General features: G+C 36.6%; 1 protein-coding gene across 7 annotated transcripts; it reads right to left on the bottom strand.

Moving 5' to 3' along the window:
* Positions 1-694: 694 nt before the first annotated feature.
* Positions 695-26,279, bottom strand: sptlc1 (serine palmitoyltransferase, long chain base subunit 1). Of its 7 annotated transcripts, XM_077542576.1 has the most exons (16): positions 25,207-26,278; positions 24,382-24,665; positions 15,059-15,166; positions 14,886-14,980; positions 14,292-14,385; positions 12,707-12,779; positions 12,287-12,419; positions 12,039-12,168; positions 11,056-11,145; positions 9,192-9,299; positions 8,927-9,022; positions 7,494-7,590; positions 5,932-5,986; positions 3,044-3,161; positions 2,476-2,549; positions 695-2,390 (listed from the first exon to the last, which is right to left on the bottom strand). In XM_077542576.1, exons 1-16 carry the CDS (start codon positions 25,781-25,783, stop codon positions 2,297-2,299), a joined length of 2,226 nt encoding a protein of 741 aa, XP_077398702.1. In that variant the 5' UTR covers positions 25,784-26,278; the 3' UTR covers positions 695-2,296. The 7 variants fall into 7 exon arrangements, 6 of the variants coding, with proteins under 6 accessions (XP_077398702.1, XP_077398704.1, XP_077398703.1 ...); XM_077542578.1 differs by lacking the exons at positions 24,382-24,665; positions 25,207-26,278 and adding an exon at positions 16,524-16,907; XM_077542577.1 differs by lacking the exons at positions 24,382-24,665; positions 25,207-26,278 and adding an exon at positions 16,272-16,416.
* Positions 26,280-26,922: the final 643 nt, after the last annotated feature.

A 26,922-nucleotide genomic window follows, 5' to 3' on the forward strand; every position in this document is an offset into this window, starting at 1 on the left:
GAACGCCCTGGGCTTGGTTGTTCAATTCTCGGTTAAATTCCTAACCCGTCGTAAACTAACCGACCGTTAAATATGCGTTGTTCAAAACATCTTTAGTCACACTGTTAACAGCACCGTCAGTTAACCGTGCCGTTTACGTCACTGGTTAGCACCGATATAGCCCACAATTCCTCTTTTTGTTTACTTGAGTCGGCTAAAGAAATGGATACTATCCAAACAACCATTGGCACCTGCCGAAAAAAAACGCAGGAACATTTCTGCTGACGAAGAAAATGTAATTAAATCATTGGTTGAAGAAATTTACGAGTTTTTCTGAAATAATTTATTTTTATTTATTTTATGAATTATAATTAATTTGTTCTAGTGTGTATTTTTAGTTTTTGTATTTTTGCCCAAAGTTTTTTTTTTGTCTAATATTTGTATTTTTGACTGATTTTTTTGGGTAATATTTTGATATAATAGTTTTGAATTATTTGTCGTTTTTTTATTTACATACTTCTGTGCATATTTTTCATCTAATATTTGTAATATTTATTAATTGTAATTACTTGATGTGATTTTAAATTTAAAAATATATTAAATAAGATAACTAGCCATTATTCACAGTGACATATTTGCCATTATTTTACATTTTAATTTAAGCTTATATCGAAATATAACTTTTAGCGAAAATAATACACATTCTGAGAACAAATTCTAGGTTTCAATTAGAATTTTTGATTAGAATTAGACTTTCTTTATTCTGATTCAAATATACTAAGTAATAGTATACAGAATGAAATGTTGCACGGCTTAATCAGGAAAAAATATAAGAAAACAAAGAAAACCAAACGACTTTTTACTTGTAGATGACGTCTCCCTCAGAACACATGTATTAACTGTAAAAGTAATTGTTTTCTTCTTTGAACTTGAAACGTTTCCCGTATTGGGTTATTGCCCTTTGCCTGTAAGTCTTTCTGGATCTGTCCTTGGCTCAAATTAATGTTTTGAGTCTTTAAATGAGGAAGGGATTTTCCATAGCCACTGACGGAACTGGCACATAGACTGCAAGCTGGAGTAGGTTTCTTGGGTGCTCGGTGGCTGCATAGAAGAATGGCACCAACATGAACTTGGGTGCTATCACTTTCTCTTTTAGGGTGGCTCTCAAGGTTTGGAGGCAGAATCCTTTTTGACCCACATTGTGCCTTAGCTGCGGTTTCATGCAATCAGCTAAACTAAATATGTAACACACAAATATTAAATACCTGACCACAGAAAATCAAAATTCATATTGCCAATGTCTAAAACATTATATTGGAGGTGTGAAGAGAGACAGACTAGGCACAAGACTGCACTATCTGAGGTGAGGTTTGCTGCTTCCTGTCTTGCCCATGCATTTGAACAGGAAATAGGCAAATTCTGCCATTTCAACAATGAAATAATGAACATTGGATTAAAAAATAAAATAAAAATCATACTAGATAATGGGAAAAAAAATTCCAGAATCATTGTCCTTTTTTGTAACTCCTCCTCAAATGAAAGAGTGGCTTGGGCTCCCCTGCTCACACATCGCTGGAGAGTGGGGATTTTATGGACTCTCGTGAGAGACACTTAGATTGTGAGCACACTTAACACTGCTTGTATTGCGAGGAGGCTCTTGGACATTTTGATATCCTAGCTCAGAATTTTAAGTTTTCCCCACTCTCAATGCAAACTTCCTAAATATATATATATGTTTTAATCTATGCAAAAACTAAAAACATAATAGCAAGTATGTTTGGTTGACTAGCTACAAAAAGTGATGTTGATAAACAGACATTAATGACTAAACAGATGAAGAAAGCGACATTTGAAAAATTTGGCACAAATAAGGACTATTTTACATATTAGGGTTTACTTATTGGATTAGTAGAAAAAAATTGCTGAGTTTACAATGTCAAACGGCAAGATGATAGAAACAAATGATAAAAACATGGTAAGATGCTAAAGAGGCTTAGCAAGTACATTTATGTATTTAACCAGATGTTGGAACATATTAATCTGCAACAAAAGCTGTACAAGTAGCTGTTGGGTATTCCAAACAGTAACATCAGCACTGCAGCTTCAGGAATGTTTTTTTCTTCACCACATCTGTCAGTCAAATTGAGAGTGGGGACAACTTAAAATTCAGAGCTAGGATATTAAAATGTCCAAGAGCCTCCTCGCAATACAAGCAGTGTTAAGTGTGCTCACAATCTGAGTGTCTCATTCTCCTCCTTACTACAACAGATAGGACCATCCAGTGATATTGGTAGAGATAAAAAAATAAAACCCGCATTTATTTTAGTAGCGTTGAAGTGGCCTCCTGTATACACAACTTGGCCTTCAGTATGTCCTCCTCCGTCTGTTCGATGGTCACCACCACTCGGATGCTGAGGACACAAGGAATAACAGACATTTGTTGTTGAAACGCTGCCAGAGCATAGACTGCAATGGTGGAATCAAGACTGATCTTACCTGGGCGGAGGGGGATATCGCTCCTCTTTTTCCAGGTATCGGGCGAGGGTCAGTGCCACTTGTCTCTCCATACACTAACAACCAAAACATGGAAACTAGGATGAGTTACAGAATACAAATAACTCTCTTTTTGATAGCTACGTTGTAGAACGCACAACACCAAATGCAGTCTGACTAAAATATTAGGTAAAAATATGCCTCATATTAAATGGAATTGGACATGGAATTGTCCTGAGTATCTACAGTGCAAAACCACACTGGAGCCCACAGCATCAAAGGATGACCTCAGTGAATTGAAGACAAACTACTTACACATTTCCTAATAAGAGAGGTCTAGGATTGAACAGTTGGAAAGACGAAGTTGTCATTCAGTATCATCAGATGGCAGTGCTTCTCAATTATTTCCAATTATGTTACGCTCCCCCAGGAAGAAAAAAATATTTCAGCACCCCTACCCCACACTCGGCCAAGACTATAAACAGTATAATTTCTCAACTGTGCATATAAAGTTGTTGGCCCCTATTTGAGAATGAGAAGGACTGTTCGTGTGAAATAAAAGGGAACTCACATAATCTACAATTGAGCGCAGTAGCTGCATGTCAGACTCTCGAGTGCCTGAACTTCTCTCCAGCTGCAGGTGAAGAGCGGGAGCAAATTGCATTCCCACCAACTTCAGACCTGGAATTCTGAAATACAATAAACAAATACTGTATTAAGATTTGTCAGGGAATTATTATTATTATTATTTTTGCTGTTTGTTCTGCTGTTTAAGGTCCAGAGGCTATTTTGTTGTCGATCATATCAAGGTAAAGACTCGACTTGTCAAATTTCAATGTAATCCACTATACATGGAAGACCACATACCAAACCCGGGAAACATTAGAATAAAATATTGCATAAAGCCCTTCTTGAAATTTTACCAGTTAATATACAAACAAAATTTATAAAAGGGGAAATTTATAAAAAGGGAAAGTTAAGTTAAAGTTAATAAATTAAGAGGAACAGACCTTTTTTCCTAACCTAAACATAGAACAAAACAAAAAGAACGATGTATTTCAACTCAAGGTGTCAGTCTGTGGAACAATCTGGATTGTAAAACAAAATTTTCCCAGTCTATTTGTTATTTTAAATGTATAAAAGCACAGTTATTGCAAAAATATATATAGCACAAGGACACACAGTTGAATTATTTTATATAATTGTTATACTGAAAGCATCTTGACCGCTCGCTGTCATTCATTTTATGTGTGTTTTTTCTTATTTTTTGTGTTGATCAGGGGCAGACAAAACAAGTTTTACTTCTTTCTGTCCCCTTTCATTTCTTTTACTTTACTTTGAATTTCAATATTGCGTCGTTATATTGTCTTTTTTCTTCTACAAATGAATGAAATAAATTGAATTGAATTGAACATTATTGGGTTTATGGGATTATTGGGCTTCCTGTGTATGCCGAAAGACAGCAAGACAACAGCTGGATGTCATAATTGTATCACACCGAAATTGGAAAAACAATGCAGCCATTAGGGCTGATTTCCCATGAACGTCAAGTTGTTGGAGACGGTCTTATAGCAGTTACTTTTAATGTGCTTATATATACTTTTCTTTCTAATCTGCTAAAACAACTTTCTCCTTCACTTCTTCTGGTTCATGTTTAGTGCGTTTACACATGATGTCACCAGACAATACTGTGACAAAAGTCACCCGTTCAGTAGGCCGACTGACTGCTTACAGGTGCAAAACATCTGTGGCTAATTAGCGGACACACTTAGGTTGTTTCTTGTTTTTTTGCCCAAGACTAATGTATATTTTTTAGAGGGTGGGGGCATTTTTCTGAGAAAAAAGCTCATAAATTTGCGAGTTTATAAAGTGGCACATTTGCGAGGAAAAAAAACTCGGAAACTTACGAGAAATACACGAAGCGTACTACTCTGATGTTTGTGCCAATAATTTTCGGTCAGGTTTTCAAATAGGGAGATAGTAATGGCTTTAACCATATCATGTTGAGCATTCACACTTTGAAGCGTTGGGTACTGCCAGCGACAAAGACTAGTGGTGGGGGGATCAAGCCAAATATCGATTTTCTCGATACCAAGTCAGTATCGATAGTGAATCAACATTTTTTTTATTTATGTTGGAAAAAAATCCACAAAAGAACTGCAATGAAAGCAGAATTTATTTATTTTTTGTAATTGTAGTTTCTGAACAGTACAATTCGATGATGCAGCTACCTTAATTTAAAAAATAATTATATACCATAATTTTTTAAAAAGTATCAATATCTATATCGTCGATACTTGCCCTGTATTTACTTGGTATCTGATCGATATCTAAATTTGCAGTATTGCACATCACTAACAAAGACAAAGGTCCACACCCTGAGAATCAAGCATTTAAGTTAATTTGTTAAAATAAATATTTACTTGTACATTTATGCTTCCATAATTATTATTTACACATTCATATATTTTGATATTTTTTTGTAGTTAAGTAAGTTGATGTGTCGTCGAATCTGATGCGCTCCGTCATTCACTTGCATTTACCTAAAGTATGCTAGCTTCTACTTGGTTAGTGTTAGTCAGCAGGAAATGTTGTCGCTCTAGCTGCCGTGTATGACGAGTAAAGTTTAAATTAAAAATGAATCGGTTTACATCCTCCCTTTTCATTTTATAAACAGTGTCCCATTAACCACCAACGAATCCTCACATTAGACTAGACGATACGTGTTTCTGAGTTTTTCTGTTATTCATCTGCCACTTTATTAAGTGGCAAATTTGCGAATTTTCTCTCTCGGAATATTGCCCCCACCCTCCAAAAAAAAAGAAAAAAATAATATATATATATATATTTTTTTTCTTATTTTATTATGATTATGATTATTTATGTATCTGTCATTAACAGAGGGTTACCAATAATTTTGTCCATGTGTATATCATGTTTAGCTTGTATAGTCTGTCCCAAGTTTAGCAATTACAATATGGTTTGAAAATATAACATGGAAATGTCACAGCTATATATCTGAGTTTATACAAATTCATGTCCAGCACGGCATTCTTCATGGAAACCAATGTACACAGTACCTTGAGCTGGGTTATATTTGCAGTCAGTGTGAGTGACATGGCCTTTAAAACACAAGTTTGGTTTCAAATGCTTTGAGAGACATACTACGACATATATTGTGCAGATATCCTCCAAGTTTTATGATGATAATGGGATAAATGCTCAATGAGTTATAAGGCAATTAGCTAACAAACTATTGACTAAAATAACCTAGAAATTTGAGTAAGTTGGTAAACAAAGGCAGTGTACACAGTTTTGCAAAAACATCCATCAGGCATACTTCCATTATTACATGTGTAGTGACATCAAAGAAAGTGAACCAACTTGTATGATGAACTGAAATTGAAAAACAATAAACAAAAACAAAACAACAAATAATAATAGTGGTAGAAAGCTTACCCTTTTAATTCTTTGTAAACATATGCACATTTCTCCCTTAGAACGGTGAATATGTCTGCAAAAATAGAGCACAACTGCTATGTAGTAAAATATAAAATTGGAATGAAAGGGGGATTAGAAATTGACATGACCATGCTTATCTCAAATAGCAGCCTGATAAACTACTACATTCTGTTTTTTGAACCCTAGCAACCTTAAACTTGTTGGATCAGATGTTTTGTAGGAACTCACACTGATAAAAATTATTATTTTTGCCCTTGTAAATATTATATTGGTTCCATTATTATATTTACTTATTGTTTTTTTTCCAGTGATTCACATTTACTTTAAAACATTAGGTATACTTGAATGTGCTACTTGTTTTTTTTCATGTAATGTTTTTACAGCAAATGTTGAAGATTAAAAAACAAAAATTAAATTAATAAGATTTTACTCAGTTAAAGTGTTTAATTTTAGAACTGTTAAAAACGAGCAAACTTTATTATTAAATTTAATTATTATTACATTATTTTTCCTGCTTAATGCCATCCAGGAAACATAAAACTTTGACTTGTGTGTATTATACAGTTCCCAACTTACAATATAGTGTCTTGCTTAACACTTAACATTTAACCTGTATAATTTTTCATTTGAATTTGTTTTCAACAAAGACTGAAACTTTGGAGCTGTGAACTTTTTCATCACTTTGGTTAATTTATTATAAATTAATCCCAAATTTGGGGTAAATTGCTTGATTTTATTTTGTAATTTGAGTCTCTATTGCAGAGTTTTGCTTTTTTTCAGAACTAAACAAAAGGGCTTTCTTTAAAATGACTGGTTGTCAAGTTCATTTCCCAGTGCAGAGGACATGAGATTGAGATGTTCTCCCTGTGCCTTTGTGGGTTTGCTCCTGTTTCATCCCACATCCCAAAAACATGCATGGTAGGTTATAATTGAAGTGTCTAAATTGTCCCTAAGTGTGATTGTGAGTGTGTATGGTTGTTCATCTATGTGTGCCCTGCGATTGGCTCCAGTAGCCCCGTGACCCTTGTGAGGAATGAATTGAATACTTGAATAGAGGTAATTGCAAGTAATATGTAGTGCACTTTTATTTTGTTATTTCATGTTAGATTTAGTAAGTCAAGTTTTAGTTAGTAGAAAATACTAATGGAGAGTAAAATTCAACCAAGTATACAGTAATTTCAAGCAAATATTACTTGAGTAATTTTGTTAAAATAAAGTACCTGTAATGCTATCCAAGTAAAACTTACTTGAACCCCCTTGTAAAACTAAATGAATATATTTACTAGGCAATTGCTAGTAAAACTAAATGAATATATTTACTAGGTAATTGCTAGTACATAATTGTTACTTAGGTTATTCTTTTTTTAATAAACTATTTAATATGCAAGTAAAATGTACTTGAAAAAAACTTTTTTTTAAATGTATTCAGATTTTCTGAGTGGAAAAACTTTCCTAGGTGTTTTCAAGTAAATATTACTCATTCTTTTACAGTGCAGGAAGTAATGTCATTTTGGAATGAAAGTTTCTGATGTGAAAAGCAAGAAATGAAGACCTTGTACCTGGATTCTCTTGCATGATGCTGAGGGCCTCTATCGCTGCAGCGGCGAGCATGGGAGGCAGCGATGCAGAGAAACAGTAGCCTTGGCCTGACAGGCGCTGAAAAACAATGATACACACATTCTTTATGATGAATCACAACATGTCACTGGATACCTTGAACAACACCAATACATTTAAGAGAAGGGATGCACCGAAATAAAAATGATTTTGGACGAAACTAAAAAACAAAAATGGGTTCAGCGGACAGTTTAGCGGGCCGTGGCTGCATGCATGGCCGACAAGGTGCACCATGGGCACCCAATGGCATATTGACGCACTACTATCTCCGGCCGGAACTTTTTTTCCCTTTCTTTTTCTTTAAAGTCTAATCTTACCCCGAGCTGCCTAGGTTGTGGCAGGTTGACCGGCGTTTGCACCAAAATAGCTTGCTTTAAAGGATTTTGCCTGTGTCATCACAACGTCCCATTTCAGCCAGGTTGTTTTAATGACAAAAAACCTTTGGACGAAAAATAAAATTGCATCTGCAAATATTTTTGGTCCATCTCTGTTTTAGGGGTAAATAATAATAATAATAATAATAATAATAATAATAATAATAATAATAATAATAATAATAATAATAAATAAATAAATAAAATAAACTACTTTTTACATGCTACCATTTTAGTTAGTTATGAAAAGTAGCTCTTGATGCAGGAAAAAAAAAAGTTTACAAATTTGATTATTATTATTGAAAGTTAACAAGTGGAGAATAAACAAACTGTAGCTCAGTGAAGTCAAGTATTGTCTACACAATGTAATGATAGTTTCATTTAAAGAATGTTTGCAAATATAACAACATATACGCTCAGATTAAAACCAATGTGACTGGCTGGTCTACTTTATTAAAACTGCCCTCTTTAATGCTACTTGTCTACCCTATTGAAGTGCTGTCCATCATTCATTAGCATGTGATAACAAAATGCTTTGATGTAAATGAGACAGCTCGTCATTCAAAACAAAACAATTTAGACTAAAGGCCTGATGAAGCAATATATTGCATGTGGTCAGAGAGAAAACCTTACATTTTTCAAATGTTGTGAAATCAAGCATAATAGTTTAGTTTTACTGCAACACGTGTGCAATCTGTGTGTGACAGCAACACAGCAGTTTCCTTACAATTTGTTAAGACAAACGTTTACTTAAATGGTTACTCTTTAGAATGAAAGCACATTACATGGAATTTGTAGACTTTTCACGTCAAGAGCTAAAATTCCACTCTTTCATAGAATGCCAAGAGATAAACAAAAAATGGAATGACATTTTGAGTCATTTATTCAATGGTAATCACTGGGGGGTAGGCAACATGTTTCACAGAAATACCATTTGCCTATGCCTTTTGTGTATTTGTCATATACATTGTATTATTGAACTTCAGTATTGTTGTGGTTACCTGATGGTCTATAACAAAAGAGCGTCCACAGCAAAAGCCTCCAATGGAGGCCACGGAATTTTCCATGTTAGCACTGATCAGGTCAATGTCTTCAATCTACACAAACATAAGACACAAGTACGTTATCAGACCCCGCAGGAAAAATCTAATATATAAAGTCCAAAATACAGTAAAATGGAGCGTTTTGTCAGAGTCCAGTCTGGAATGCAGCACAAAACTGGAGTAATTAGTCACATTACTCTTTGATCAAATTAAAAGTACTTACGTTGACTCCAAAGTGCTCTGTGACCCCTCGGCCATGCTCTCCCAACACACCGAAAGACATGCTCTCCTCCAAAAAAATGCGGACCTTGTACTTGTATTTTAGTTTTACCTGGATGACAAATCATGTTATTACGACATGACAGCAATTGTAATAAATTATAATTAGTCATTAATTAATTCAGTAAAAACACCGACTTGACTCTACGAAAGAGGATTTAGGCCAGTGAAGAGAAAAAAAAAGGGTTGGCAGGATTCTCAATTTATTCTCAGAATTCTGAGATTAAAGTAAAAATTCTCACTTTAAAGTCAGAATTCTGAGATTATCTCACTTAAATCTCAGAATTCTAACTTTATCACTTTAATCTTCAGAATTCTCACTTTATCACTTTAATCTTCAGAATTCTCACTTTAATCTCAGAGTTCTGACTTTAAAGTGAGAATTCTGACTTTAATTTCAGAACTCCCACTTTCAGAATTCTGACTTTAATCTCAGAATTCTCACTTTATCACTTTAATCTTCAGAATTCTCACTTTATCACTTTAATCTTCAGAATTCTCACTTTAATCTCAGAGTTCTGACTTTAAAGTGAGAATTCTCACTTTAATTTTAGAACTCCCACTTTCAGAATTCTGACTTTAATCTCAGAATTCTCACTTTATCACTTAAATCTCAGAATTCAGATTTTGAAGTGAGAATTCTGACTTTAATCTTAGTGTGATCACTTTTAAGTCAGAATGCTGAGAATAAAGTCAGAATCCTGCCAACCTTTTTTTCCCTCTTCCCTGGCCCTAATCCTCTTCCGAATGTCTGACTCACACTGGCTAGAGGAAGCAAATTCTTCTGCTGGTTTTTGTTTGGGTTTCATTTAAAGGTTTCATTTAAATGCCCATAGAGAAAAAAATACATCTTGCTATTTGTGATGTTGCACAAGCAGAGGCAATTAAGCTATCAAGAATACAACAAGGTATGATAGTTCTTTGTCATTTTCGCGAGTGTTGTGCCAATACTGGTATCAGTATCGGGAGGGGCCCCAATACTGCATTAAAACACTGGCATCGGTATTGGTGAGTTCTAATAAATAACGGGCCGATGCCATTTACCGATACTAGTAAAGAAATTTGAACGCAGTGGACACTCACTGATGTGCAATCACCGGTGTTCGGTGCATGTATTTCCTGTTTCGCAAAGGGTTTTAAGATGTGCATGACCAAAAGAGTAATGATTATACAGCCATGTGAGTATGCAGTTCTTTAGAAAAAAAAGATTAAAAAAACATTTTTTTTTTTAATATGGCGTGGTATCGATATAGTATTGGCATCGGCCAATACGGCACAGCCAGGTATTTGAATCGGTATTGGAAGCCAAAAAGTGGTATCGGAACAACACTAATTTTCACATGACCAATTGTCATACGAGGAAGCTAAAAGAAATAGAAAATGATTTGTGAAGAGGTTCTCGTAAGATCAACTTCCCTGTCATAAAACAATAATTTAAACAGCAATAACCCAATATTTGCCTAAAGAATATGATTAAACTTGTGTATTTACTTGAGAATATAACATGCAAGGACACTGGCATTTTCCACAGTATTACATACTATATCCACATATTTGTTCCTCCGTTCATTTGACATTGTTTGCTAACAAGCGCAGCATTATCTTGTTGAGGTTGCTGCCAAGGACAACAATTCCTTGTCTAAGAGAGGTTGAGCGAGGTTTCCATTTGTGGTGTGGTTCTTTGCAAAGTTACATGTCTTGTTGCCTGGTGACCTCCAGTGTAGAAGGTCTGCCAGCCCTTCCACATATTCTGAGTTTGGGTCATTTAATGATTAATTGATAATAAGCAATTCCAATGTTCCGATTACCAGCTCAGGAAGAGGACAGATGTCAGCAGTGTTGATGTACAGTCCCTCCACTACAATGAACTTGCGAGTCACTCGAGCCTTACGAGGGTTCTGAAACGAAAACAGCCAGTAATGTTAGTCAGAATTCAATGATGACAAATTATATATATTTTGTTCAACAAAAATTTCAGTTTCTGCAGCTCTTTCGAGCTCAATTCTCTGCCGCCTGCTTAACCTGTAGCATCTATTACAATAGCAACTTACCTGTAGTGTAGATGCACTTGTCAGATTTGCCAACTTCCTTACTCTTATTATCCAAGCCTGCTTCCTGTTATGTCCCGGCTGCCACTGTCAATTAGCACTCGGTCCCTCAAACGACAATGATTTTGTTCCACATTGTAACAATGGAACAGCACCACCATTAACGCTTGGCTTATGTTCGGTCTGATTGTAGCATTAGGCTAATAGGACTACATTTCCAATGATTCTATGACACAGAAGCAGGAAGTAGTACTAGTTTCGGTCAATTTGAATTGAAGACGACAAACTGAAAATCCGACATCCATATATAAAGTACACTTTAGTCGTTTTTTGAGAAAATAAAACAATATTAAGTCCGCTTTATTGTCACAAAAATACAGTGTGCGCGTGCATGACACACACACACGCGTTTGTCTTACTATCCTCGTGGCGACATCCCATTGACATAATCCCCTTACCCTAACCTTAACCATCACAACTAATTGCCTAACCCCAACCAAAATACAATTCAAACATAAACTCTAAAACCAAGTCTTGACCCTCAAAAAGAAGTATGGACTTGTGGGGTCCACCAAAATGTTCTCACAAGGACAAGTTAAGTATAAATGTAGCAAAAACACACACACCTTGGTGCCTGTTTCCGTCACCTTAAACTAACCCAAAATAACCTATACATATTACTGTACCCTTTATTTAATAAATATTTATTATTTAAATATTACTGTACCCTTGTATTTACCAACCTGCTGGTCCTCCAACTCTTGCTCCTGTAGAAGCCTCTCTAAGTCGTCCATATCATTGTGCTTGAAGTATTTAATAAAGCTGCGAGAAGCTTGTAGGCCTTTTTGGATGGAAAAGCATGCTGCCTCATCCCTGAATACAAACCCAAAAGACTATATAATGTTTTTTTGCACAAAACACAATATTCTCCATCATTTACAGTCATTATTTGAATACACTCTCAGGTATAGTGTGTAGAGATGGTGCTTACACAAAGATGATGTCTCCCCTCTTCGCGTAAGCAGGAATTGCACTAGCAATAGTGGCAAAGCCATATGAGTAGATGATAGCTTCTTCTGTTTTCATGAATTTGGCGAGCCGACTCTCCAGCTCCAGGTGAACATCTTGAGGGTGTGTGTGTGTGGGGGGGGGGACGACAGCTTTAGAAGGAAGTTTGCATCGATATAGGGAAATAGTTGCTGCAAGTTAAAACTTTGCAGTTTCAGTCTACTGTTACAAAACTCTGAAAGTTTAAACAAGTTTGTTTGAAAACTGTGCCTGGGAGATAGCTTGAGCTTCGCAAGGATAATACCACAATACCACATAAAAGAGGATCTTACATTTTGCTGGACTTTAAAACATACATCACAATAAAAGACTAGAAAGCAGCTTAAAGAAATAATTGGCCTACCAAACGTTCCATAGAAACCCCTAGGACCACATGTTCCGACCCCATATTTCTTCAGAGATGACAGTGCCTTTTGCTGCAATAATAAATTGTAATTGTAGACATGATCAACTGAACATTCTTTTACTCAACAGAAAACTGTGATCAAATCTAGAGCAAGGGTTAAAGCAAAAAAATAATAATTTGACTGAAAACATGTTTATGTTTAAATTGACTGCGGTCAATTAACACAAATTTTGCAGGGCAGTAGGACGTACACTGATTCTTTTTAAATAATAATATTTAGGCATTAATTAGGGATGAAAATTTTGACAAGTATACGACCGCTCGAGGAGGGTAATTGGGAATTACAAACATCAATGATGCATTTTGAGTGATAAAAATCAAGCAGACTTAAAATACAGTATCTATGTATATCAAAATATCTATTTATACATGGTCATGTTATGCTATACAGTATATGCAGTGTTGGGAGGCTTACTTTTAAATTGTAATCTTCTGATACAGTTACTAGTTACCTGTTAGAACAATGTAGTTATTGATGTAATCCAATCACCATAATACTATTAAAATAATGTAACTTGTACAGTAACAGTGGACCCCAACTATTTGCAGGGATAGATAGATAGATAGATAGATAGATAGGTAGATAGATAGATAGATAGATAGATAGATAGATAGATAGATAGATAGATAGATAGATAGACAGACAGACAGATATAGATAGGCGGTGAGCTGTTCCTCCTCATGAGGGAAGTAGATTTGCTTTCTCCATAACAGTTGTTGCCATCATAACGTGTGAAATGGGGAAAAAGCTGACAAATAACGCTTATGAAGGCAACATTTACAGATTTACACCCAAATATTGGTAATATTATGACCTAATTACGCTATGACGATGATGACGATGTGTATTAACCGCAAAACAAACTTTTATCTCAGTCGCTAGTTTTTACATTTTTATTGTTAATAAGGTGTAATGTAATAGTACATCGGTGCGTGATATGTAAGAAAGGTGGAACTCTGACTCACGTTAGTATGTAGTGGGTTAGCAACTAGCTCCTCCGTTGCAGGACGTCGCAGCAAGCTGACAGTTCAAATTTTTTCCTTTTCTTCAGTGAGTAAGTTCCAATCAGTGAATAGCGATTAAAACGTCCTCTTTCCCCTCCTACATTCAAATTGGCTGCGTAGTGTGTGGAAGACTCGACTCTCGACATGTCCCGTCCGCAATGCCACCCTGTACTCTAGGGACAGACAGTGCCGCCAACTTCTCCTAATATGGCTTGCTGCTTCTCCACAGAGAAGGTACACACAGCATGAAAATTAAGACCTCACCCAGATATTAAAATTCAATAAATTTTCAAAAAATTTTAAGGTGGTGTTTCCAAATTTATTAATTCAATGCGTGAAAGCAATGTCAGTTTAGTGATGGGATCATAAACAACAAACGTGCACTTGTTTATGGGGTTCACCCTTGTCTCATTTTCAAAATGACGGAAATCCGTCCCCCACGACGGAGATCCATCCCCTGATCTAGAGTAACAGAGGTAAGTAGTTTCACAACGATATATTTAGTTGAAACACTGACCTTGACTCGTTCATTGTCTAGGAGACCCAGGAAGTTAAAGGATGCAAAGTTAATGCACTCTTTTCCATTGATTATGATTTTGTGGCTGGGAGGTCTGTCATGCAAGATGCGAGAGAAAAATATGACTTGCATACTTCAAGACAGTATAAAAAAGAGATACTATGTGGTAAAGAAAAAAAATGAAGATTAGACAAGACAAAAACAGAGTGCAATTACAGTATGTTATCACAGCACACTAAACGATCAGAATGAATCAAACACTAAATCAGAACTCAAAAGGAATGAAACTGATCTTGTACAATGTAAAAATCTGTGGGAGAAATATGCCTCTAAAGTTCAGAATTCAAACAACCATGGTGCATGACATTACAAACTACCCCAGTTCAGAGCATCAAAGAATTACCCAGGCATTACTACAAAAGTGGTTTAGCCTATGTGAGGAAATGAACACACAGTTGTCATATATTTCGACCAACCCGAAAAGGAAAAACTTTTATCTGCAACTGATATGACGTCGCAGCGTTGTGTGCGAAGAGCCCAATTATCAAGAGAAAGTTGTTCATAGCATCAAGTCTGAGCTTGCAAAATATTTACCCTGTGACAACATCGTAGGTAATGTATGGTGAATCTCTGGAAATTGTGGGAGCAAGAGGTTCAGGCTGCCACTCCTCAATAAGATCTTCCTTTTCCTGGAAGGGAAACAAAGAACCCCAAAGTACAAAGGAGAGTAGTGTTGAACATGTCACGTGCTTGCGTACATTTGTTACCTTTTCAGTCAATTTATTCGTCTCATGGAGCCTGTATGTTTTAGAGAAGAGAAGCCTGATTATCCATAAAATGAGGATGCCCTCCAAAATGAGGTGATAAGATGGGGCCTGAGGAAGACATAGGCAAGGCAAGTTTATTTGTATAGCACATTTCATACAAAAGGCAGCTCAATGTGCTTTACACAAGGAAATAAGCATCGACAAATACAGTAGTTAACAGAGCAAGAAAACAAGTTGCAAAATTTACTAAAATAACATAAATTGACAACGTTAAAACATTAGACAGAAAACTTTAGTTCATGATTACTTTGCAGAAGCTGTGACATCTCAATTTTTTTGAGTGGATATTCAATACAAAAGCTACTTTTATTGAAAGTCATTGACAAATTAGCTATGACATTGCTTTCCCCTCATTGCTGACATGACTGAAGATATGTTTCACATGAAAACGATAGGAATTTAAACAAAACAAACATGCAAGGTACAGGTACTTAGGCATTTAATCACATTGGGTTTTGCTTATACATTAAAGTAATTAAAACTTTTATTTTTGGACAATTTCTTAGTATTGAAGTACTGTAATGCAATTTTCTATTTCAAACTATTTTCCATTTTAGGTCCCTCTTTCATAGTCTGAGGGACATTTGATCTCTGGTGGGAAAGTGATGCAATCTTCCAAGATACTGAGTCTCCCAAAGTACTCTCAACACAAAAGGGCACAGCTCATCCCATTTTTTTTAACCAAATAATTTAACATTTCAAAGCAAAACTGTGCCCAAAGTGTTTTTGTTTGGTAAGTCTGTACAAATATCGCAACCATATTATGCAATATATATCTGGATAATCCCCGCGACCCATGTGAGGATAATGGGTTAAGAAAATGGATGGATGGATGAATATCTGGATCATTGGATATAGTGTAATACATCCACATTTGCACCTCTGGTGCACACCTGTGGTGAACACACCCGTAGTTCTGTGTTTCAGTATGGTTACTACCAACGAAACTGAATAAAAACAAATGCTGCAATGATAGGACACACAAGCATGAGTGTTTATCCTTCGTTTCTCCAGTATACTGTTACAACAAATGGCTTTTATCCACACAAACGGAAACGACAACGACAACTTCCGCATCACGTTAAATTACGTCATGACCTACAAGTAATATCACACACACTTGATGAAGTACATTTATGCATTTTCCAGCCACCTTGTTAGAAAAAGTTATACGCATCCAGCATCTCACTTCCTCGTTAGATTTGCCTTCGGAGTTGACATACATGAAAGCCGCAAAGCACAACACGCGATTGGTTGAGAGTACGTACACCAGGTACTTCTTGACTCTGGAAGTTAGAAATTATCATACAGCGCAGCGTTTTCTAAAGGTTATTATCAATATGTTGTAAAACACATGAATTATGTAGACGCTGTAAAACAAAATATGTTTCGGGGAAGGAAATACCTCGTACAACGCTTGCACCATTTCCACCAACACCCACTGCTGTCCAGACGCCATTTTTACCTCCCTCCCCTACTGCAACGTCATCCGTGTATGCGTGCGAAATATTGAAATATTAATATATGAATTACATATTGAAATAATGAGATAATTCATGACATTTTTTTATTCATTTAAATATGTATTCATTTATTTCACTGTGGCACTTTTGGTCCTCTCCACGCAGAAAGAGGAAAATGCCCATGTGAGCCACCCACCACAGCTTTCTGGAACACAAAAGTATCCCTCCCACTAATGGTTACTCATTTTTACGGCAGGTGAAAATATTTAGTTATTGTTTTTGTCATTTTGTCTCCCCGTCGCTGTAACCGGAACAAGAAGTTACCCGGATGCTTGCGTTTGTGTTCTTTGGTTTATTGGCGGGTGGCATCTGATGTTTAAAGCGCATTACTGCCACCTACTGTGGTGGAGTGTGAGTCAGTCGGTGGACTGGCGAGTGGCGGAAAACTGAAGAAAGTAGCTAAATCGGGGTAATAATCGGGGAAGGATTAGAATTGCTTTGTTCTGTTGAACATTTTGGGTAGTAAGACAGAAACTTGTGATGATCAAAGCTTTTGTGAAACACCGAATTGATTCGAAAATGGGTTTATTTGTTTTGTAAAAAATATATAAATATTTTTTCCCAAACAAATAAATGAGCGTGTGTGTTGTGTTAGTAATTAGACGGGTCTAGGGAAATATGACAGCGCATGTGTGGCCATATGTGGAGTAGGGAACACTCGAACGAGGCAATGTTTTCCCCTTGACACTTTCTGAATTGAGCCAGTTTATTTTCCTTTTTGTTTTTTTTAATCTCACACAACTCCACATTCGTAAAAATCGCCCACAACGCAAGGAACAAATGATGCAATGCATCAACATTTTACGGAGGACCAAAACTGCCAAAATTAAAAATAAATAATCACCCCACTTGCCAACCACTTTTGGTCATATGTTAATGTGTTTTTTTGGTGTAGCTTTTACTTTTTTGTTATTTGTTTTTGTGATTTTTGATCTGCTGCTGTTTAGTCTTTTGTTTTTGTGGGTTTTGATATGCTGTTGTGATTAGTTTTTTTTTATTTTTAAATGTTCAATTTCGTTGTTGTTTGTTTTTTAAGTGGTAGGCTACTTGTTTCTTTATTTGTGTTTTTTTATTTGCTGTTTTGTGTGTGTGTGATTTGCATCTCATGGCCACTGCAGTTTGGCTGCACATAGGCCAGGTTTATGGTCATAGCCAAGCTGTCAAATGTTCATCTTTTGGTTTTGAAGTGCATGCTGTAGGCACTTTCCCACACAGACACTTATGGTTGCAGTGTAATTTAGGTTTTGTTTTTTGTGTTGTTTTTCCTGTCAACAGAGATCCACCCCAAGCTGAAGGAGTACACTGACTTAATAGAAGACCACATAAAGCTAAAGTTCTCCTGAATTTCCAACGAAGAAAGCAAAAATCACTAATTCCATTGTTTTTCATAATTTTTTATATGTATGTATGTATGTATTTATCATGAAGATAGTTTTTGTTAAAGTTACGTTCTACAATGGCTGAATTTGCACACTGTACATATTCTATTTTTGCTATGATTAAAAAAAATATCTAAACATACAAACGCCAAAGTTACCCAGTACTTGAGTTGTTCTGTTACTGAATACTTATCGACTGAAGTAATTATTTAGAGGACTATTTTTTGCTTTTACTTGAGTTAAGTAACAGTACTAAGTTGAGTACAATTTTGGGTACCGTACTCTACCCACTTCTGCTGTTATTGTTAGTTATTGTAAACATGGTGTGTTGCAGACACAACTGTATTTCAGCAACAGAGGAGATTATAAATAGTCACCAATGCCTTTGTAAAGGCATGATACATGATTTCAAGAATTTTGATATACTGTATTGGATGAAAAAATAATAATTTAGTTGACAATGAGCAGTGGGTTGAAGTGGGCTGTGTTTGAGAGATTCAGTTCCTCTTTGCATGCTTTCAAACTCACACTGAACACATTGTCCAGTAAATAGTTAACAAAGTATCATACAAATCCAATTGTATGATACTTTGTTAACTATTTACTGGACAATGTGTGTGTGTGTGTATATATGTGTATATATATATATATATATATATATATATATATATATATATATATATATATATATATGTGTGTGTGTGTACATTGACCTTTGTGCAAATCACTTTTATTCTTTAATGTAAGCTATAAATGATATGACAGTGTCACAGTCAAAAAAAGTAACTTGTACATTTCATTTTCAAGAAAAATAAACGGCTGCTGGCGGTACCTATTTAAACATACCATTCCCCTGATGTGGAATGTGTGGCAAATCCTAAATAGATAAAGTGTCGTTTCTGTGCACGGGCAAATGCAAACATTTGTAACTGTACTGTATACAGTATAAGTATCTATTGGAAGCATTTTGGATGTAATAACCAGAAATCTCTTAACACCTGTGGTGAACGTATGAAAGCCAATAAAAGCCTGCAACAATGGCTATATATAGGATGCAATCAAAATAAACAATGCCTCAATAGCTAGAAAAGTCATCATCTGTCTTGAATGAGCTCCACTTTATTACAAAACCCATCTCAGCCATGCGTACCAGCACTACAGGCTTGGACATGTCTCTTGACCTGAGCACGGCAGCAAGAACCAGTCATCCACCTCCACGGCCAGGCAGAAACTAGTAATAGTATGTTCCCTGAGCTGCTCTGTAAAATGTACTGCATATATATTGCATTATATACATATATACACATATGTACATACAAGTACATATACAATATACATATATACACTTGTATATATACTGTATATGTGTGCATGTATACTGCACATGAATATACTGAACATACTGTATATAGACATATACATATATACACTACATACATGCATGGTATATACTATGAATGAAAAGGGGATTTGAAATCTGCACTACTATTAGTGATAATTGTACAACCTGGAAAATAAATTGGAGTCACAATAAATCTAGGCGTATGACTGCTAATTATATAATTGACTCACTGACACAATACCACTTTCATATCACTCATACCATATAAAAAAAAAAATCAACATTGACAAACACTTTTTGAAATTGTTTTTAAATAGGTGCTTGTAAAGAAGTTAAAATAAACCTGGTATAGAGGTAAACCCACAAAAGTATGAATCATTGAAACAGATTTTGAACACCAGGCCATCAACATTGTCTGCCCACAGTAAATCCCAACTGTAAAAAAGTTAATGCACAAAATAATATTCATTTGGAAAGGATCTGGAATTAAATTGGATTTAGACATGCTGAAGTCCCACTTCCTTTTTACGTATTGCATTTATTGTTGCTCGTGACTGCAGCTAGTTTGCTTCTTTTAAATTTCTTTCTTTTGAATTTGTTTTGAAGAAAATACTGACCAGGTTTTTTGCAGAGGTGGCAAATCCAGGTCCAGAAAGTAAAAACCCTGCCACAGTTTTGCTTCAGCCTCTGGTGCTATGGGAGCTAGCTAGCTAGCTAGCTAGCTAGCGCGCCATGGTGTCTCTTTACCTGCTAGTTAGCACAACAATGGGAACAATTAGCGATAAGAGCTAAAGTCAAACTGTGGCAGGGTTTTTACTTTCTGGACCTAGATTTGCCACCTCTGGCTTTTGACTCATTGTCCAGAGAATACTGTACTGTACCGCCAAAACCAATGCAGACAATATACAGTATAGTCCATATGCTGACTATGTTCTAGAAATTAGGTAAACTTGTATGGTGGAATGCACATAGGCGGGAATGTCAGGATAAAGTTTTATTATACACTCCTTCTATATGTTTTTCCATCCACAGTTCTGCTAACTGCATTGTTGAAGCAAAAGTACTTGCTTTTGAGCCAAGGCACATTTTGAGTTGCTTCTGATCAAGACTCGAGTTGCAATGGACCGGGTGATAAATATGTATAATTCCTGGCTCCTGACTTCGCAACACTTTTAAACCAGAGTTAATAACTTTTGTGTAAAGGTCTACATCTTCCAAACCCCAGCCCAGAATGGAAGTGTCAAACCCACCAGTTTTTAACAGATCACTCTTGAAGATACAGGCTATTCCAAAGCCATACACACGCCAAAAGCCACTTTTCTTGGTGAGAACAAAATTGTTTTCTCTTGGGGCCTTTTCAGCGTACACAATTTTAGGGTTGTACTGACTAAATATGATCGGAAAATAGATCTGGCTCCCTTGAACAGTGTTATCTCTACAGCGTTGCAGGGCATCTGCATTAAAGATAAGATCAACATCACAAAAAAAGAGCAGAGTGTCATTATCAGACAGCGAGGAGCCCAGCTCGAGAGCAAACCCTCGGGAAAAGTTTCCGGTCATGGGAATCACTGACAGATCGGCTTTGGGATATTTCCTATTGTAATCTTTGATTAAGGGAATATGCTTTCCTTTGTCCTCATTGCTCTCATTGTCCACCAGAATCACAGAGAGTTTAACATTTTGTTTGGGTATCAAACACACTTTTTCAAAGTTCTCCATAAAGCGGACAAAGGTGTCATAGCGACCAGACAGGGGAACCAGGATGTTAACTTTCCTTTGGCTTTTCTCCCATATTTCCCTGGTTGACTCATAGAACTGGAAACGAGACAAGAACTTAAGAGAGTTGGGGAGAAAGGACAGGGACTGGGATTCGGAGTTGATTGCAGTCACAAGGTCAGCCACATTTATCTCTTCAGTTTCCTGAAAGAAAGGTCGACTAAAGGACTGCTGAAGGTATGCGTGACGCCTCACAGGAACAGTTATTTTACGGCCTTTGTGTTTTTTGTACAGAAGTAGCAAGTCTAAGATGTATTCTGCTCCATGCATTGGATCCACCCTGTAATAGCCATATTGAATCTCTTTGAAATCTATTACTCGTCCACGAGATTTGGAATTTTCATTAATCATTTCCATGACCTGAAGTATAATATCTTCTAATGCAGTCCGAAGAGGGTTGACAAGGTTTTGACGGGGCATCTTGTTTTCAACAGCTGAATAAATATGGCGGCCCGTCAGGAAATTCCACTCAATTACGTCATTTCGGTCACTGGGCTGATAGCGCATGTAGGACGGTGGTCCTCCCAGCTGCTGGTCCTCCCACAACATTTCTGTGTCACTCAGGTGAGTCATAGTCAGGCCTTCCCGATGCAGCAAAATGGTTTGGTAGCGAAGTCTTGAGATCTCCCGGGTCAACATGTAGTTATGGAGTCTGTACTGGTAAGCAGGCCATTTGTTGGGATGTAGTGTGATGGCATTGTGGATTTTGTTATTGTGGAGCTCATCGATGAAACCTTTCTTGTGTTCGTAATTCTCGTAGAATAACTGCTGCATCTGTGAAAAGAAGTCTCAAATTATAAGAATTTGTCTGTCTAGACCGGGAGGGATCCACATTTTAAGACGGTCCTGACGTGACATTTTGAAGTTACAATCACTGTGCAGCAACAATACATTGGCTTTGTTTAAGTCATTACCCCCTTGGGGTTTTGAAAGGCCATGTAAACACGCAAAAACCTGAAGAGTCATGATCCCTGGGTTAGGCCTAGGGATGTGTGCAATTAATTGAAAATCAATTACAATTTCAATGATTACACTCTACAATTACAAAATCAGCATAACTGTAAATAAAGAAAATAAAAAGATTAGTAGTAAATTTGAGTTGTTTAAATCAATAAATTTTCACCTTTTTATACATTTTAAAATAACTAATACATTTTGTTTTCTCCAAAAGGAACTTGCATAATTAGTGTTTCAAAGAATTAGAGTTATCTTAATAATTATTAGGTTTAAACATTTTCTTGTTTTGCAATAAATGATTATCCTAATCGTGATAACAATTATTACCAAAATAATCGTGATTAATATTTTCTTCATAATCGAGCAGCCCTAGTTACGCCTTTTCTAACCCTAATATTTGGTCACATAAACGTGTATCGGGGTAGCTCTTTTGAACAGATCTTTGGTTTGTGTTCTGCACTTAGTCTATTTGCAAGGAATCTTAGTCTGAACTATTTGTATGTGCAGCAGCCATCTTACGCTGCCGTTCACTAAACAAGCCTAACTTGAAAGCATTCATTTCTCTGTGGCGTTTTCACATTATTTTTGTCTCTTTACGGTGAAAGTAAAAAATGGAAATTATGCCTATTTGTGGAATGATATTGTCCGTGCATCGCAGTTTAAATCGGAATATGGATGCGGAAGTACTGTAACTCTGACCGCTCAGACATATAAACATGTTATCCCGAATGTTTCAGAATCCAAAATTTTGACCTTAACCTGGATATTGACTGCATATAAACAGTCATTATCACACAGCACAAGAAGGCTGCTCATTAAGGCTGTACTTACTGTTTGCCATTTGACTGCCTTACACTTATGACCTTAAAGCAGCTTTTTGTAACAATTTGTCCAAAATATCTTTACAATAGTCTTTTTAGTTGATTTATGACTGAAACATTTTCTAATTAGTAGAGTAACACCTTAGCTGTTCACAATGGGTACTCCTGCAAGCCCCTCGCCAATAGTTTTCAGACTAGATTCGGGTTTGAATTTCCCAACTGTCTGCGGACGTGACGTCATGTGTGCATTGTTTACATGAAAAAGGGTGTGTACAGTAGGGATTCAAAGAAGGCAACCTCAGTCACCACTGATCTTATAATGTTTTTTCATTTGATTTTTTTTATATTTATGGACAAGGAGTTGGGTTTATCCAACTATTGGATATTGATAACTATAACTGTCATTATTTTATAACTTAACTACTGTGTTAGGCAGCATAGGTTATTTATTGACTACGGACCATTCCAACTTACAGAAAATTTGGGTTACATCACCGCCATATAAAACGGAACTCCGTCGTAGTCCGAGGACCCCCTGTAAAGCTACCAGTATAAACATAATGTAGTCTGCTTCATTCGTATCTCAATCACAGCCATGCAATTTTCTTTAAAAAGTTTTGTTACCAATGGTAAAAAATATGTAATCAGATGTTGCAACAATCATACATAACTATATTTTTAAAATGTCAGTACTTAAACGTGGTTTGTGTTGTTTTACAACTAATAATTGATTTTTTTAAAGTGTCTAACAGGGTCTGCAATTCTTCTCATTAAAACGTTCAGCTCAGAGTTGCCTCGAGTGGGTTTGAATTTGTCTGAAGCCAATACTCCTAATTGAAGGTTTTTAAAACAAGTTAGGAAATGTAAAAAAAAAAATAAACGGTTAAAACAAAAGACAAAAAAAGTGTTTGTTTTTCTGCAGCAATGTTGAATGAATCTCCCTTTCAAACTTGTATAACTGGTCATGTAAACATTTTCCTTTGCAGTTAAAGATATTGACACCTATTGTTTGATCTAGGAATAAATGTAATAACATTTTATATTTGGAGAGTATTTTAAATCTGAACAAATTGGAGGTTAACCAAAATCCAGGATTTGATCGAACTGTTACGCAGTATGTGGGGTTGGGCAACTAACTTTCATGAGTGGCCACTGGACTTGCTGCGATTCAAAATTTTAATCTTTGAATTTTAAAAGGGAATTTAACCCAAATATTTTTGTTTTAAATTAACATGTTTTATGCAGCCCCACTAGTCTAAATATGTTATTCTGGTTAATATCGTGTTTGTGGAATAATAGTTAAGCAGCAAAAAATAAAAGTTTTTATCCATCTCAGGGGGCAGCCATTTTGCCCCTTGCTGTTGACTGACAATTACATCATCACAGTTGCTCAGGGCTCACAACCAATGTGTTAAATGAACCTGAGAAGCTGGAGAGAAGCAGTTCAATAACTCAATCAGTATACCTCATATGACCACACACACTGTGTCCCTCCAAAGCGTCGCACACACCGGCCCACTTCCACATCCTCATGGGTTGTGTACAGCTCCCTGAGACAAGTACCAATGTGTGGTATCATCCTGCGTAACACCTCCCTGCTAAAGATCATACCAGGCCCGCCCATGCAGAAGTTTTCCCCGGGTTCAAGTGCTAGTCTGCCCAATTCCTCTGCCATGCCGAGGCCAGTCTGTCCAAGGTAAAGAGGCTTACTGCTATTCAGAGAACGCAGAAACAACTCCAGCTTCTCACCTAAACAGGGTGAAGAAGGTAAGTAGAAGAAGAAAATTATGAAAACAACATACTTGTAAGTTGTAGTCATGTAGTTTATGAACAAATGTGCGAGCACTTAAAGTAAGTTAGACGCAAATGCCTAACATAATAAGGATAATAGTTTGCTTTATTTCACTTCATAGTGCATCTTTTCCATATCTCATCTTTTTCTTAACACAGCTTCTCTTATTCCTCAATTAATACAGCTACTCTATATAAGCAATGTGATCACTGATCAGACCACACAATCATCTTTTGATGGGGTTACATACAGTCAGTCACTGTATCAAAACTTGTTTACCATTATCAGCTGATATTATTTTTGTTTCTAGTAACATGCTTTGCACTGAAGAGTGGTTGCATCTTTAACTAAACATTTTTAGTCCAATGGAAAGTTGATTTGCTTTTGGATTTGAGGTGGGTGTCTGGTACAAAAAGCTGTATTTACCTGTAATACAAACCCAAAATACAGTTTGTTTGTTTGCTAAAAAAACAAAAAAAAACATAGAAGCATAATTACCTCTTATATACACATCATCGTCTGCTCGCATGAACCACTGGTATTTATCCAGGTAGTGATCATGGATGTATTTCAGCATCATAAATGACTTCTTCTGTGGCGGATAAGAATCGTCTACGCCTGGAAGTGAAATCACCGGGATAGGAAGGGGTACGTCCACGTTGTTGGAGCCAGCACTCGAGAAGAACTCCACTTTTCCGGGAATCGAACGCGCCCAGGTATTGTAGGCGGCCACGGCTCGGGAAGCCAGATACTTCTTCGCCGTCATCACGCCCACAAAGAGGAAATGCTTCGGCTGGCCCGAGAGCCTCCCGTTGTCTCCACTACTGTTCACCCGACTGTTTGGTCTGTTCTCCTCTTGTTTGAAAACGTGACTGCCCCGGCCGTCCACAGCCGCAGAGTCGGCGAGGTTTCCCGATATTTTTCCGACCGCATCCTCACTTTTTAACGAACACAGGGGGGATTCATTACGTTTCCTCTCCAGAACTTGTGGTACAATCAACCACGAACACGCTGTGAATCCGAGGATGACACCAAATAGGACGGTTGTCCACTGTCTTCTTGATTTCAAATACATGGCTGTTTAAGAATTTAAAGCTGTGGTAGATGGAGTGTTGGTGTATGAATGCTGCCGTTGTCTGGAGAGGTGCTGACGTGTATCTCCAACATCTCTGGAGGGAAATAGTGGTGTCCTACCAAATTTGCAATGACACCCTTTGCACCTCTGCTGGCATTGTTCAAGGGGATTAAAGGATCACTTTCGTCTTGTGGTCAACTCCATTCTCAGTTTGGCTGCCAAAGCGATTTGCTAATTCGTCATAATAGCCACATACAGTACTCCCACGCCGTAATAAATTCTCAAGACGTCGTTGTATGTTCCACAGCTAACAGCGACGACGGAGTCGTTTCCGGATTAATCAATTCTATGGAATAAATAACCTGATCGACGAAGTACTTTCCAGTTCAAACTCGACCGTAGTGTAGTCGATTATACCATATCCTCTTCACAGGGGCTCGAATCCCATGATTGGAGGAGGAAACTTGCCAATGCTATCAATTTGTTCCGCAGTCACAGCAAGAAAAAGACTTCCAGTAAGGGGTTTGTTTTTTTTTCAAAATAAAAGCAAATTTGATATGCGTAACCCGGCCTAAAATGTGACTGTTTGCTTTAAAACTTGTCTTCAAAGGAAGGGGGGGAGTAACACGAATATTTAGTTAATTTAAAATAATACGCTTCATTAAATGTACTTGAAAATAACAATCGGTGTAAGGCGTTGGTGGTTTTATTTTGAAGCCAATTTATTGATTTTTTTCCGACGGACCATTTCGTTTTCCTTTTTTGTTTTGTTTTTGATTTCGGGAAAACAAGTTAACAATAATAATCCACCCCACATCTTCATAAGAAAACACTCACCTCCACTCCATATTTATTTATTTATTTTTTGGTGCACTCACCCACATATATATGGTCTTCCAGGCCAGAAGCAAACTCACGTCAACCTGCATCGAAGGCAAGTGACGGTAACCACTTGACCACCCGGAGCCCCACCCCCCACTACATATAACACAGGTACTTTGTCCGTATTATCGATTTCGCAAGGGTTTGGCAAATTGGTTTCAACAACTAGATTCAATATTCTCTTATTTTTTCTTTTTTTCTCTTAATCTGAACCTGAGTTGACAATTGACTTTCTCTAAATTCCTATATTGGGGTGG

Source organism: Vanacampus margaritifer, chromosome 14, assembly GCF_051991255.1.
Source record: "Vanacampus margaritifer isolate UIUO_Vmar chromosome 14, RoL_Vmar_1.0, whole genome shotgun sequence".
NCBI lineage: Eukaryota > Metazoa > Chordata > Actinopteri > Syngnathiformes > Syngnathidae > Vanacampus > Vanacampus margaritifer.